This window comes from Parasteatoda tepidariorum, chromosome 8, assembly GCF_982258835.1.
Source record: "Parasteatoda tepidariorum strain Cologne lab strain chromosome 8, Ptep-v5.0, whole genome shotgun sequence".
Taxonomy (NCBI): domain Eukaryota; kingdom Metazoa; phylum Arthropoda; class Arachnida; order Araneae; family Theridiidae; genus Parasteatoda; species Parasteatoda tepidariorum.
The window spans coordinates 23,431,968-23,447,563 of record NC_141762.1 but is presented as its reverse complement, the minus strand read 5'-3'; the positions used below and the strand labels follow the sequence as shown (position 1 = coordinate 23,447,563).

Sequence of the window (15,596 nt, the reverse complement as noted above, 5' to 3'; positions counted from 1 at the left end):
CTGGTTGAAAGAATGTGAGTAATTTTTTCACAATTTCACGAAAAACGGACCTTTCACAAAATGTCTGGACAGACCCCTGGCTAATAAAAACTCAAATCTATCGAAAATAATGTATTTGATTTAAAAAGCATTTGTTTCTTAATGTAACCATTATAAAGGAAAATTGAAAAATTTTTTAATCAAAAACGTTGGAACAAATTTATGGAAGACAATCTTTTCTATTATTTTCAAGTTCTTAGGGGTAATAAATGTTATTTATGACAGTCAATATACTTTTTTTTTTCAATATTTTTGATCACTCTTTTTTAACGTTACAAAATGTCACACTTCACTACAGCTCCAACCCTATCATTTATCAAATATCACCCTACATTAAACAAAAATATACTTGCAGTTTAGAAACAAAGCAGTTAAGTATCATTTTTTCCAATTTTATTTTCAAGCTTAAATTTGTTGGTCGCATTCTAATAAAAAAAATTTAAACTGCATAAAAATTAATAAATAAAAATATAAACTGTATAAAAATTAATAAATAAAAATATAGAATACACTCTTCTTAAACACATAATTTGTGAATGGCTGCTTAGGTTATTTTCAACATTATAGTTTTTCACCCACACAAGCACAATGTTTGAGCAAATTTTTAGAATGATTTTTTTTTTCTTTCCCCTTTTGATTATGAGATGAATAACTGTAGAAATTGAAATTTTTAGAAAATTAAATAACTGTAGTCATTCAGAATATTTTACTGATGAAGAACTGTTAAAATATCCTATTTAAATTCATGAATACTTCGAAATAGATATTATATAGAAATAGATTCTTTAAATTATATAGCTAATAGATAGATTATATGGATTCTTTTAAATAGATTATATAGATTTTGAAATTCTGTATCAAACTTAACTTTCTGGTCTACATTAAATTAATTTATTTAAATTTAAGCTATTCTTTTTTAATACTTATTCCTAAACAATTGTATTGGTCATTTTAAGTTTTTACCCATTCCCCTTTATAATCTTTTGAACAGAATAAACGTTGTGGACTGGTCCCAAGGACCTGTAACACAGATATTTCATGTCTGTATAAATTTTCACTGGTTTACTTACATATCTCTATTAGATTTTTTTTAAAAAGTTAGTAATACTAATTAACCAATTAATCATTATAATTATCCACCGATTAATTAGTTAAGTATTCCGATATACAGATAATTTTTACTTAGTGCTTGATAAAAAAAAGAAAAAATTTAAAAATTCAAGAAAAATATTAAAATTTAGTTTACAAACTAAACCACTTAATTTTGATCCTACAAGTTTTATAAAACAAGTTTAATTATAAAACATATATATTATAAACAAGTTTATTTATAAAACATGCGAATTTTTAGTATAGGATTAAATTTAGTTTAAATTACAATAATTTTTTCTATATCAATAGTAAGCATAAATTTTGTACTATTTATTGTTTGTGAATATACTAAACCTATCTAACTGGTGTCACAAACAAATGTATGGAACTTCGGGCTTACAATTAAAAATTCTGCTACAAAGATGCATTAACGAGAAACAATTGCATCGTATTTATTTTAAACATAAAATTTTAACGAAAATTTACCATTATTACATATTTAAGAACTAGCTATTAAAATACAAAACAAAGAAATTACAACCACATGTCTTAAATATTTTCAAAATTTTTGGTTAAATTGATATAGGGAAAGTTACCTCTGCTTTATAAACTCAAAAAAAAAAAAAAAAAAAAAGTATATATAATAATAAATATATAATTATAAAATTCTGAGTTTCTCTGACAGCTTAGTGATTATTCTTAGCATACCCCAATAAAAATCACAAAAGATATAAAGAAACCAGCTAAATTAAAATTGTGACATTTAAATAAGTAAATAAAAAAAACTGAAAATTACAATACAGAACTAAATAATGAATGATTAAACTTCTAAAATAAACAACAAAAAAACTGAGACACAGAAAAACTAAACAATATCTCAAAGTGATAGGGAACTGTATAAACAATATCCAAATATCAAAAACTAATCCATCATTCAAATGCAAGGAAAAATACAAAAAGATATTCATAACAATTTTAAATTTTTGCGAACTTTAAATTAAAAATATAAGCATAGATAAGTTGAATGATAAAAAGTGAAAACCATGAAACATATTTATATCTGAACAGTTATTTAAAAAAATTAATAAACCTTAGCAAAATACTGCAGCAAAAAAAGACCCACAACCAAAATGAAGCTTAGGGATGGCACTGTAAATAATTATGGAAAACCTCCAGCAAAAGTAAAGAAAAAAAAAAGGCTAGACTAAAATAATGAGCACCAGGGCTTGATAAATCTTAAAATTTTCACATCCCTTGCCAGCAGGGTTGGAAAGTATTTAATAATTGAGGTTTATCTGGTCTTAAAACCATAGTTTAATCCATCACTTCAAAAACCCAAAATTTTAGTGTAAGGATAATTATTAGCTATAATAAATATGAAGCATTTATAAATAAACATGCATAGAATTTTACAAGTGATCAATCAATTATGGTCTTTTTGGTGCAGTTTTTTCCCCCCGTCCCATTTAATTAAATATCTTGCGATTTTCATCAAAATTTGAGGGATGCTTCATTAATATTTCCGATTGAGTACTTGCATGCCCAGCAAGACAAGAAAAGATTTTAAAAAATACATGCCGAAACGGAACCTAGTAGTACATGCCATGGCAGGGACAACTTTAATTTTGAGCCTTGGTGTGCATACTGTACTAAATAGTACTGTTAGGGGTCTGTTTAGAAGAAATTTGGGTCCGTTCACGGACCCTTCACAAAATATTTTAACTTAAAAACGGACCCTTCACAAAATAATTTATCTTTTAATCGGACCCTTCACAAATTTGTTTATCTTCATTATTGTTCTGTTAATCGAATAAACCCTTCCCAGGAAGGGGGGTGGGAGAAAGACAGATGTAAACGAACTAAATTTTGTCTTCGGCAGACGCTTCTTTATTCGTCCGAAATTAATATTCTGCATTCAGCAGTATAGGCTAAATACCAAATATTTGTATGTTGCATCACTAATTTAGTAGCTGCAATTGCAGTTTATTTTTTAAAATTTAATTTTTTTAATTATAATTTCACAGTGTTGAGCATAATCTTGTATGTCTTTACAATTTTAAAAACTCCTTGAAAAAGTTTTTTTGCAATAATGGACCCTATTTGCACAAATTCACAAAATCGGACCCTAGTTGAAAGAATGTAACTTAACGTTTATTTTATATTCACAAATTACGCGTAATTTTTTCACAATTTTACAAAACCGGACCTTTTACAAAATGTCTGGACAGACATATCTAAGCAAATGTTTAAACATTTATTATTTACATTTATTTTATTTACTTTTACATCAACACCATTATAGTCTTCAGGGGTCTGTCCAGGCCGAATTTACTACCGTTTAGCGGTACCTTCACAAATTCAACTTTAGGAAAATGGTAGTTTCACAAATTCAATTTTAGGAAAAACGGTAGTTTCACAAAATACTTTTTCTTAAAATTTTATTTTTGTATCCCTTAAGAAACGATAAATCCATATTTTTGTGTTGATTTTTTAATATAATTTTTAATTTTTCACAAATTATGTCTAAATTTTCACAAAATAGGGACCTCTCTGAAAAACCTAGACAGACCCCTGGTCTTAACATTCCTTCAATAACTGGAAGCAATGTTAAAATACCATCAGATATTTAGTCGGGACTCCTACTTTTAATTATGAGATGACCAATTTTTGATATGCTGAGTCGCCCACTAAAATATATATCAGGGGTCTGTCTAGGTTTTTCTGAAAGGTACCTATTTTGTGAAAATTTAGACATAATTTGTGAAAAATTTAAATTTATACTTAAAAATCAACACAAAAATATGGATTTATCGTTTCTTAAGGGATACAAAAATGAAATTTCAAGAAAAATTATTTTGTGAAACTACCGTTTTTCCTAAAATTGAATTTGTGAAACTACCGTTTCTTCTAAAGTTGAATTTGTGAAGGTACCGCTAAACGGTAGTAAATTCGGCCTGGACAGATCCCTGTATATATATATATAAAATTCTAAAATTAAAAATATATTGCATTGTTTCACTTGGATATGATAAATTTGCCCTCAAATAAGGATGCTATGAGAGGTATCCCTCAAAGATGCACAAAGAAACGCTCTGAGGTCACAAGGTTAAACTTTCCTCAAGAGACATCACTTGAAGGCAAAATTAATTGCATATAACAAATTAAAAATAGTTTTTGAGTTGAACAAATAGGAAGTTATTCATCTCATTGTTTATCATGCATTGATCTTTGACTATCAACAAATATCTGACTTAATTTTCCTGATTCAACCTCCCGATTTCCATAAAATTTTAGGAGTTTGAAAGGTTGACTTATACACCCAGATATACAATATATATTCGAATGTTGTTTAGCATTCTGTTGATTTGATGGGCATTAATCCACCATTCTTCTGTCAGAAGTCCAATCCAAAAAAATTCTACAATGCTTTATATTTACATTTGTCAAGCAGATTATATGAATTTTAAATTTGTATATAGAACTCTTTTCATACATGGTATTAACTTATAGTCACCTCACGGCACACCACTACATTAAAAAAAAAAAAAAAAAAAAAAAAAACAGTGAACTTAAAGTTTCAATTAAATTACTTGGTACCTGGGTGATTATAGCTGATGTGACATATCATGATACGGAACTATCTATTTTCTTTATATACTTCATATCATACTAAACTATATTAGAACTAGATCTATTAAGCGTCGTAAAAATCTATTTTAACCAAGCATAAATTAATGCAGCTCATTACAGGCTGAATTTAATTTGCAATGATCCTAATTAAACAAAATGAGTGTACCCACAGGGGTCTGTTTAGGAGAAATTTGGGTCCATTAATGGACCCTTCACAAAATATCTTTTCAGAAAAACGGACCCTTCACAAAATAATTTATCTTTTAATCGGATCCTTCACATATTTGTTATCTTAATTATTGATTTGTTAATCGAATAAACCACCCTCTCCCAGGGGGGGGGGGAGGAAGACAGTTAGTTGTTGTTTTGTCTACGGTAGATGCTTCTTCCTTTATTCGTCCGAAATGAATATTCTGTGTTCAGTAGCATAGGCTAAATACCAAATATTTGTATGTTGCATCTCTAATTTAGTAGCAGCAATTGCTGTTTATCTCTTAAATTTTTTTTTATTATTATTGTAATTTTACAGTGTTGAGCATAATAATTTTGTATCTCTTTACAATTTAAAAACTCCTTGAAAAAGTTTTTAGCAATAACATTTGCACAACTTCACAAAAGCAGGACCCTGGTTGAAAGAATGTGACATAACGTTTATTTTATATTCACAAATTACGAGTAATTTTTTCGCAATTTTACAAAAATGGAACTTTCACAAAATGTCTGGACAGACCCCTGCAAAATGAGATCACCCATAATCCAATATCTTAAATCAGGGGCATTTTCGTATTTTAATAAGTTAAGCAAGCTACAATACGTAAAACACTATATGGTTTTCAAAAAAAAAATTTTAAAATATATCAACATAAACTGGGAGTTGCTATGAGTTAGTCCTCACATGGATTACCGCCCAAAAGTTGACAAGACTTGATTATTTTGGCAGAGATCAAGGTAAGGAAATAATTCAGAAGTATCACAAAAATTACTATCAAAAATTTTATTTTAAAAAAAAAATGTAGATATGTGCCCGGGAGTGGCTACGAGTTATGCCTTTCGAGTTAGTTCCTTTCTGAAAGTTTTTTTTTAGTTTCTCGCAAGCCGCTGCCCGGAAATTGCCAAGACTTGGCGATATTTCTGCCACAGATCATGATACGGAAATCTTCCCTAGCTGTGTCCTTGATATAAAGATTTTTACTTGTTTTAAATCTTTAACGGACAGCATAGGTACCAAATACCAAATTAAAACTTTAAAAAAACAATTCATTATGGTGATTAATATTGAAATATTTCATTTAAGTTGATAAAAATCAAGAAAGGTGGAGAGATTGATACTGAAAAATATGATCATTCCTAGCTTATTTTTAACATGTTCGAAACTATCAGAAGAGATAAATATCAATTCATAGCATGCGTTACTTACAAAGAACTTTCAATAAAGATTTAATTTGTTAATGCATTACTCGTAATTTAACATAATACATAAAGTAAATTTAAATTAAGTACAATCATTAAATAAGAAAATCTTTATTTTAGAAATGTCAACAATGATCACTAAAATTAAAATGCTATTTAAATCTTTGATGCAAAAATGATACGAGTCATTTTAATAAAGAATATTCAGTTGTTTAAACTTTAAATTTTACTCGCTTAATTATTAGCAGCAACGATTAAATACATTTTTATAATGAAGGGTTAAAACAGTGCAGAGTCAAGGTTAAAAGACAACATGCAGCGTTATATTACAAAAATAATTATTTGCATTAAAAAAACAAACATGGTGTGCCCTCATTCGTTAAAGGATTTAAAATGAAGCATAGCGGAAGGGTTAATTAGAAAATATTTCTGAAACTAGGCCTAACAGATGCCGTCATCTGCGAGGCGTTATGTTTGTTGTCAAAACGCAGCCTACAATCTGTGCGCGCAAAATCACAGTAAACTATATGCTGACGACATCGCAATGCGATTAGATTGTTGAAAGCATATAAAATAGCTAATACATGAAAAAATAATATGAAATAGCAGAAATCTAAAGCACACATGCATACAAACATAAATAAAGATTGATAAATGCATTTTAAATATTACAACGCAAGAAAGACGCCATTTTGATCATGCACTAACCTCTTTCGGGAGGAAAACTTGTAAGTTGTTCCTCTTCCCTGCTAGCTTGTGTAATAATGGACGTACTGTCCATTTAGCTTCCCTTTCTAGAAGCCGTTTCGATGGATTTATATCCAAACAGCTTCAATTAAAACACTATAAAACAACGAAAAATTATCCTAGATGCTAGCAATGGCGCTCACATCATGATAACTTCAATTTTAATTAAAGCTCTAATGCGCATGCGCGCGGAGAAACGAAACCCTCCATGTGACCCTTCTCCGGCAAAAGGAAAAAGCAGAAAAAACGATACCATCAAAATCAGATCATTACAAGTGACAAATTGTGGGGAATTTAATTTAGTGAACATTTCTTTCCTACACATGAAATACTGAGTTAAAAATGAGCAAAGGGTTAGAAAATATAAACTCCAACTAACGATGAGTCAAAAATTGCTTCAGTTTTTTTTTTCACTAAATCTCAAAAAACTGAATTCCTGTTCTTACTATTGATGGGATAAAAAAGAGAGAATGAGAAAAAATATTTTCTAATTAATTTCAAACTGATTAAAATTATCACCAATTTGTCTCAAAATCTGAAATTATTTGAAAATTATAATAAAACATTTATCTTGAGAAATATAAATTTTTAATGCTAAATATGTAATATTTTTATAAATTGATTTCAAGATTTTATAAGATTCTTTTAAAAGAATTTTTAATAAAAAATATGTATACAGAGCTCTTTTTGTAAAACTATATTTTAAGTAATGATTTATAACAGCATAAAATCGGCATTTAATCTTAGAATTTTTAAATAATAAAATTTTTATTCCAAAGGATAATCTTAAATATAATTAGAAACAAGAGTAAAGTTTATCAATGTAAAACTTCAAAAGGTAACCTTTGCTAATCTTTATAAAAATCCCAAAACAGTGAATGCTAAATAGGATTGATATTTTCATTTAAAAATATTGTTTAAAAATAAGTCGTACCAATTTCATAAAAGTTAAAAGTAAATAAATAAAACGCAAAGTGAAAAAAAAGCATATTTAAAAAAATATTTTTTACTGATTTTAATAAATTAAATAATAATTAATTCATTAATCAGTTTAAAGTTTTTTTGAATTGTAAGTTAAAAACAAATTTTTTACATCTGCGAAATCAGTGAAATTTTAATTTGTTTTAACCAATTTTGTCTGATTTGTTATTCTTTCCAATTAAAATTTAATGCAAAGTAAAGAGAACAAAAACATATTTTAAAAAAGTATTTAACTGATTTTTCTAAATTAAATTAAAATTAATTTATTAATTAATTTAAAAAAAAATCTGAATTATAAGTTAAAAAAATTTTTACGTTTTCTAAATCAGTGCAATTTTTAATTTGTTTTAAAAATATTTTTTTGATAAAACAAATTAAAAATTACATTGTTGCAGCAAGTGTAAAAATCTAACTCACAATTCAAAAAATTTTTGAAACCTATAACTATGAAATTAAATGATGAAAAATACTACTTTAATTATTAGTTTTTTATTTTTTGTTTGTTTTTACTGGTTTTTATGAAACCGCTCTTCTGGTTAAACTTTTACAACCACATTAAATGAATAATCTCAAGAAACTGAAGCGGTTAGATATTACTCAATTAAAAACTACATTCGCTTCAAAAATATACCAATTGGATATAACAGTTGATTTGTTTTAAGCGCTCAAAAACAGACACCCATTTTCAAGATTTGCCAGACGTGAATAAGTCCCGCAGTGGACTAATCGTTAAGACATGGTTCCCATCAGATCACCGAAGTCAAGCATCACTGGCTGCGGTCAGTGTGCGGGTGGATGACCACTTGGATCAGTCTGCGTAGGGACCGAGAGTGTGCGGTATTGGTCCTCGTTAAACTGTGCTACCATAAAGTGCTCGACTCCGCGTGCAGGTCGTCGGGCTACCGAAGCGGGGTGCCATCCCCTCTGCAGAGGATCAAAACTGTGATGGCATGTCTTCGGATCATCCTCAGGTATGTTTCCCAGACCGTGGCCAATAGCCCATTGTACAGCTCTAGTGCGACATAAATGAACAACAACAACCAGACGTGAATAAGAAGAAATAAAAGTAATTTGAAATATAAAACACAAAATTTTCAACGAAAAACAGAAAAATAAATTAAGGTGCAAAACAAAACTAGAAAGAAAACAAAACAGTCTAGCCGAGAGGGAAAAACGATGAAAAAGAGAACAAGAAAAACCACAGTGACCGAGAGGGGCAAATCAAGTAGAATGCATTTCCACCCATAAATGCATTTTGCCCTGATTTGTCCCCCTCGGCCACTGTGGCATTTCTTGTTCTGTTCTGTGAATATACTAAACTCTCGGCTTCTGTGGTTTTTCTAGTTTTGATATAGAAATTTTATAAAAGTAGCTGTTGAAATGTTTAACTTTTCCTTTGAAATGTTATCTATCTCGCGCCTATAGCAATAGAAATTTTTGCCGTTTAATTTTTTATTATTTTTTATTTATTTATTATTATTTTTCTCTTTGAAATGCATCAACTTTTGTATCAAGTTAAAATTATAGAATTTCTCTATTATTAAACTGAAATTACATATATTTTTATAATTCGTTAATATTTTTTTCTTTGAAACGTTCCCAATTATATCTCTAGTTTTAACATAAGATTTTCTTTGCTGTTAAATTGTAATCATCCATAATTCCATCCATTTTATTTTTTATAACCGTCGTTGAACAGCCGACCCAATTTCATGGGTTTACGACTACTTACGTTCAACTCCGTAGCCTTGTAATTTTGAACCAATCCAGAAGACAAGGAAACTCCTGGATCAGTACCCCCAGAGGTGTTGATTTGTTGTGGGAACATGGAGGACTTTGAGACTCGACAGATTTAACGTGCATCAGTCACCATTTACTACACGGGGAGTCTTCGGCCGGCGAGGATCGAACCCACGACCTCTTGGATATGGGCCCAGTGCCCTACCGCATTGTAATTATCCCTTCTTCTTCATAATACTCTGATCATGAGTAGGGGAGAGTGGGGTCAATTGTAACATTTTTTACTTAACTATTTTTAACTAACAAAAAATCCAATATATTTTTAGTATTAATTGACAGACGAGTAAAGTAGACTATCCTCTACTAGAAAATAAATATATACCTTATTTTAAATGTTATTATATTAGTTATTAACAATTTTTGACAGTCGTGCAGTTGTTACAATTGTCCCCACTTACGGGGTCAATTGTAACAGTTCATAAATTCAACTAAAACATAGTCAATTATACATATTATCATAGTTGTGATATATTTTTTTATTGATCAAAATAGTAGTGATATTTTAGGAGGAAAAATAGTAAAAATAATTATGAGCAGAGACCTAAAGGGTTCATTTTTAACTTTAAGGGGTTAAAAATTTTAATTTATGCTGTGAAAGGGAACAAATAAAATAATGCACATGCAACATAATATGAATGATATAGGAAACTATTGGTGGTTCTTAAAGAGTTAAGTAATGGTTTGTAAACATAAGATTATTTATTTTCAGCTGTTACAATCGTCCCTTTACTTATTGTTACAAACGTCCCCATGACGCCATTTCAGCTTCATTTGTTAAAAACAATGCTAGTTAATTAACAAAACTAAATTTTTTTATTGAAATGTTAATTAAGGTGTTCACTTACATATTCGGTTAATAATTTTTATTTGTTTAAATAAAATTACTTTGTTACAATATAATATTCTAATACCAAAAAAAAGCACTTACGTAGCGTGAAAATATCTTTTGTGATGTAACTCTTTCAAAAGTACATAAAAATGGTTGCCAGCAGGTGTGTACATGTAGATTTATTAAATACTCCTTGTGCGCCACCTAGGAATCAAATCTAGAACCCGACACTCGAAATTTTTGCTCTGTTACAATCGTACCCTGTTACAATTGACCCCACTCTCCCCTATCGTTAAAAAAATTTTTTTTAACACTTTCGGTATCAATTTCAACGCTTGTAACTCTCTAAAATCTTTTTAAGGACTAATTAAAAACTTCTATTGTCTTGTTTAAAATTTTTATAGCAGTTGTAGAAATTTTGTAAAAGTAGTTGAAATTTTTAACTTTTCCTTTGAAATGTTATCTTCTTCGTGCCTATAGCAACATAAATTCTTTCCGTTAATCTTTTTATTATTTTTATTTAATCATTATTTTTATTTATTTATTCCTTTTATTTTTTTATTTATTTACATTTTTATTTATTTTATTATTTTTATTAATTTATTATTATTTTTCCTTTTGAGATGCACCAAATTTTGTATCAAGTTATAACGATAGAATTTCTCTACCATTAAATTGAAATTAAGTTGTATCATTTTTATAATTTATTAATATTTTTTCCTTTGAAATATTCCCAATTTCGTCTTTAATTTGAACATGAGATTTTCTTTTATGTTAAATTGTAATTACATTATTTATAATTCTTCTTCGCATAATACTCTGATCATAAGTATCGTTGAATAAAAATGTTTCAACTCTAACGATGTCAATTTCAATGCTCGTAACTCTCAAAAATCTTCTTCCAAGACTAATTAAAACATTTTCTGTTTTCTTGTTTGAAATTTTTATTGAAGTTGTAGAAATTTTCTAAAAGTAGCTGTTGAAATTTTTAACTTTCCTTTTGAAATTTCGTACCAAGTTATAGCAATAGAAATGTTATCTGCTACAATTTTATCATTATTATTTTATTATTTTTATTATTATTTTTATTATTTATTATTGCCTTTGAAATGCTCCAAGTTTTGTACTAAGTTTTTAACAATAGAATTTCTCTACCGTCAAATTGAAATTACTGTATATTATTTTTATTATTTATTTAAATGTTTTCCTTTTGAAACGTTCCTGATTTCATCTCGAGTTTTAACATTAGATTCTCTTTGCTGTTAAATTATAATTAAATTACCTATAATTCTTCTTCAGATTATAAACTGATCATGTGTATCGCTTAATGAAAAATATTGATTTTATTTTTAATTTTTACTTTTAATTAACTTAATTTTTTTTTTCAATCATAACTTATTGGAAATTCTATCCTAAAACCGAAAATCTGATTTTTTTTTCCACCAAATGTTTATTTATTTAGTTATTGAACATTTAGATTGTCCGAATAGGCCTCCGTAAGTGATGCAATCAAAAACGATACCTGATTGGTCATGACGTCACATGTGCTAAATGGAAACGTGCCGTCTCCATCCACTAAGGCTATTTCAATGCTATTTTAGTTTTGATATCACTTATATCGTATGAACATCAGTTGTAAATTATTAGTAAAAATTTTGTGACATAAATCCATAGTTTTGAGAGTCTATGCAAAATGAAAGAAAGATTTTAAAACTTTCAAACTTTTTATTTATCACTAAAATATTTGAGTAAATGAAGAAGCAGCTCTTCACAGCGAATCAACGTTTCTTTTCAGCTGAAATCAGAGGTGTTAAAGTTCATAAAAATATTATTTTATTTTTCTTATAAGTTAAAGTAATGCTCCATTATGGCCTAATTACTTAATTAAAATCAGTCGTAAATTGGATAGAAATAGTATACATTTAGATATAGATGATTTTATTATTCAGTATTGCATTAAAACAAATCAGCATTTTTATAAATCTAGTCCATTGAAAAACATGAATTCATCATCGTTACAACACGTATGCTAATGTTCAAGAATTTAAATAATATAATTTAATTTTGCTTCTTTTTATATATTCATTTTTTTTTACTAGGGTTGAAGGATTTTCTTTTTAAGTAAACATTTACTAATGCAGTTTACGTCTTCCTTTTTTTCTTTCTTTTTTACTATGCATTAAATATTCAAATACACATTGCGCTTATATTTATTATTTTTTGAGTAAATAAGAATTTCGCTACAGTTGGAAATTATTTTAATTTTTAAAATTATAAATTTTAATTCTGTTTCAAAATATATTTGTCCATCATTATCGCCATAATCTACTTATACTTAAAATTTCACTCAATGTTATTTAATTTATCCACATAATTTCAGCGAATATCATTTAGCTAGACGATTTATTTCACTAAAGCTAAATAATAATAATGAAAAATAAAGTTATACAAAATGAAAATAAAAAATTCTAATGCACGTTCCTTATTATTTATTATATAATTAAAAAATAGACAGTAATGTTGATATTTTTCTCAATATTTTTATTCTTTGAGTAAATAGTAACTTTGCTATGGCTAAAAATTATTTCTATATGCATTTCTAACAATTAACTCCTGTTTCTGTAATGTAGAACTAAATAAATGTGCATATGCTTGATTTCAGATACTCTTAATGACATAGATTAACGCAACTAAAATAAAATTTATGAAACCTATAGGAATATATTTTTTCTTCTTCTCTTTAACTTCAATTGTTTTTTTCTTTTTTCCTTTTTTTTTTTTTTTTTTTGTTGAAAGAATGAATTTTAAGCTTTGCTTGAATCACAAGTTTTTTAACCCCTTAACGATCGGTTAATTTTCAAGAAAACGGTCATGAAAGTGTCTATTTTTCCAAATACACGTATTTGATTACTGCTAGTATCTAGTTTAAAATAAACTATTTACAATTACCTTAAAAATATCCTGGTACAGCTATATGGTGTGTAAAATGAGAAATAAAATATTTTCTGGGCAAAAGAAATGAATTAGTTTTATTTTTATTGGCGCATTACTACTGAACACTCCAGCCCGTCAATATCACGGGAGCAAGAAGGAAGGGGTTAAAAGGTTACTGCTATGCTGAAGACAACTCCCCGCTTTGATAAATAAATTAAAAATATCAATAACTTAAACTTTGCTACATTTTAAAATCTTAAACTAGTATAAAAAATTTATTCAACATTTCTTTCACTTAACATGAAAATAAATCTTCGAAATGAATTAGAAATATACTTTAAAATTAAGATTGATATGGTTAAAAAAAATGAAAGGACAATTTTTTTTTTTTTTTTGAATTGTAACGCATTGTTTTAATGAGTAATACCAGATCCACCTAACCCATTTTAGCAGTTATATTACTGAACTAAAAAGTATTAAAGATTCAGAATTAGAAAATTTTTGCCAACTAATATCAATGTTTCAGTGACTACCATTGGAATTTAACATTATAAAAATATGTTAGATTAAACCCACATTTTCATTGGGTTGCATTAGGGCACAATTTATTTTACAGACAGTTATTGACCATCTAAAATAGTCGGATTTAATTACGAAAATTCAAGCGATAGCTAGAACGTATTGGCTTTCCCAGAACAGCGATTGTAAATGAACGGCAGATGGACACGTGTGACCTTAGTTCGTGAAAAATCACGTCATTCTCCATTTCATGTGAATATAATAATAAATAGCACTTTTAGGAAAGTAATAAAAAAGCATTTTCTGGAAGTTACGAGGGATTCTGAATGCATTGGAATTTTTAAAAAAACTTGACTGTAATAGTTCATTATTTTTGAAAATCACATTCTAAGTTTAAATAAAACCGTAGAAACTTTTTAAACTGATCAAGTTCAAAGTGGCTTTTTTCCCCCTGTGGCAATGAAACCAGACGTGTTTTATTTCAACCGAAGATCAATCATGTAACAACGTCGGAGTTTGACAATTGATTGATTTTATTTTTTATTTCATAACCGTCGTTGAACAGCCGACCCAATTTACAATCGATTGAATGTAAAAAAAAAAAAAAACAGAAAAAAAAATATGTCCATTTGTTATTGAATAAAACTTAATAAAAAGCAAATTATTTTGTTTGAAATTTAACAAACGCTGTTAAGAAAATAAATATTTTTTTAATATTCCTAATATCATGCTTCGATTGTTTTTTTCGGAATTATTTCGGGGAAAAAAACAATTATACTTCTTCAGATTACACTTAATAATTATTGCTGTTTCTTATAATTATTATTTCATTTTTGTGGTAATTTTCCAATCTGATATTCTCTTAAAACATTTTTCGTTTGTATTTTTATATCGCTTTTACTTATGGCTATTATTAAAATATTTTCAATTATTTTATAGTCAAATCTTGTATTTGTTCTACAGTAACTAAAACATCTATCAAACCAATTCCGAATTTTTTTAAATAATATTTGAAGAAACGAAATTGATTTACGAATCATAGAGAAGAGGTATAATAGCGCTTTAATAAGAACAACACATCAATAAAATCATCTGACTGTGGAGTACTGAAGCACTTATCAAAAGAGGCAGACGATAAAAAAACAACCAAATACATGTATGAAGCTCGCGTTGAAAGAAAAAAGAAGAAAATTCTTAAGACAAGGAAAATAGAAGTCTAATAATATACGTTTGTTAAATCAATATTATTTCAACTTATCGCTCACTTCCGTTTTTCTCCAAACTACATAGATCAATGTTTTTAGATCTGTGATTTTAATTCGCTTTTAAGAAACAACTCATTAGTTTAGTGACACTCAACTTGTATTGAAATTCCATCCTAGAATACTGAGTCAGTGTCCATTTATCGATTAATTCAATAAACTTTTAATTAATGTACCGATATGGATGTCAGTTATTTAATCAAAATAAAAATATCGACATGCGATTTGTTACAATACTTGAAAGTAGATTGCAAATTGAATCCTTTGCAAATCACACAAGTATGTATATTCCTCTCTATTAAGATACTTTATTTATAAAAATAGAAAATCTAATGCTCCATTCCTAATACAAC

The 15,596-nt window shown here is 27.8% G+C and overlaps 1 protein-coding gene across 2 annotated transcripts in view; it reads right to left on the bottom strand.

Annotated features, from left to right (window-relative positions):
• hzg (CTD small phosphatase herzog) overlaps positions 1 to 7,165 on the bottom strand; it is a 31,340-nt gene extending 24,175 nt beyond the window's left edge. Inside the window, exon 1 of one of the 2 annotated variants that reach the window (XM_016053743.5) lies at positions 6,880 to 7,165. In XM_016053743.5, coding sequence (XP_015909229.1) covers positions 6,880 to 6,952 — 73 coding nt within the window. In that variant the 5' untranslated portion in view covers positions 6,953 to 7,165. The remainder of the gene's footprint in view (positions 1 to 6,879) is intronic. The other variant, XM_016053744.5, reaches the window with a different exon arrangement.
• Positions 7,166 to 15,596: the final 8,431 nt, after the last annotated feature.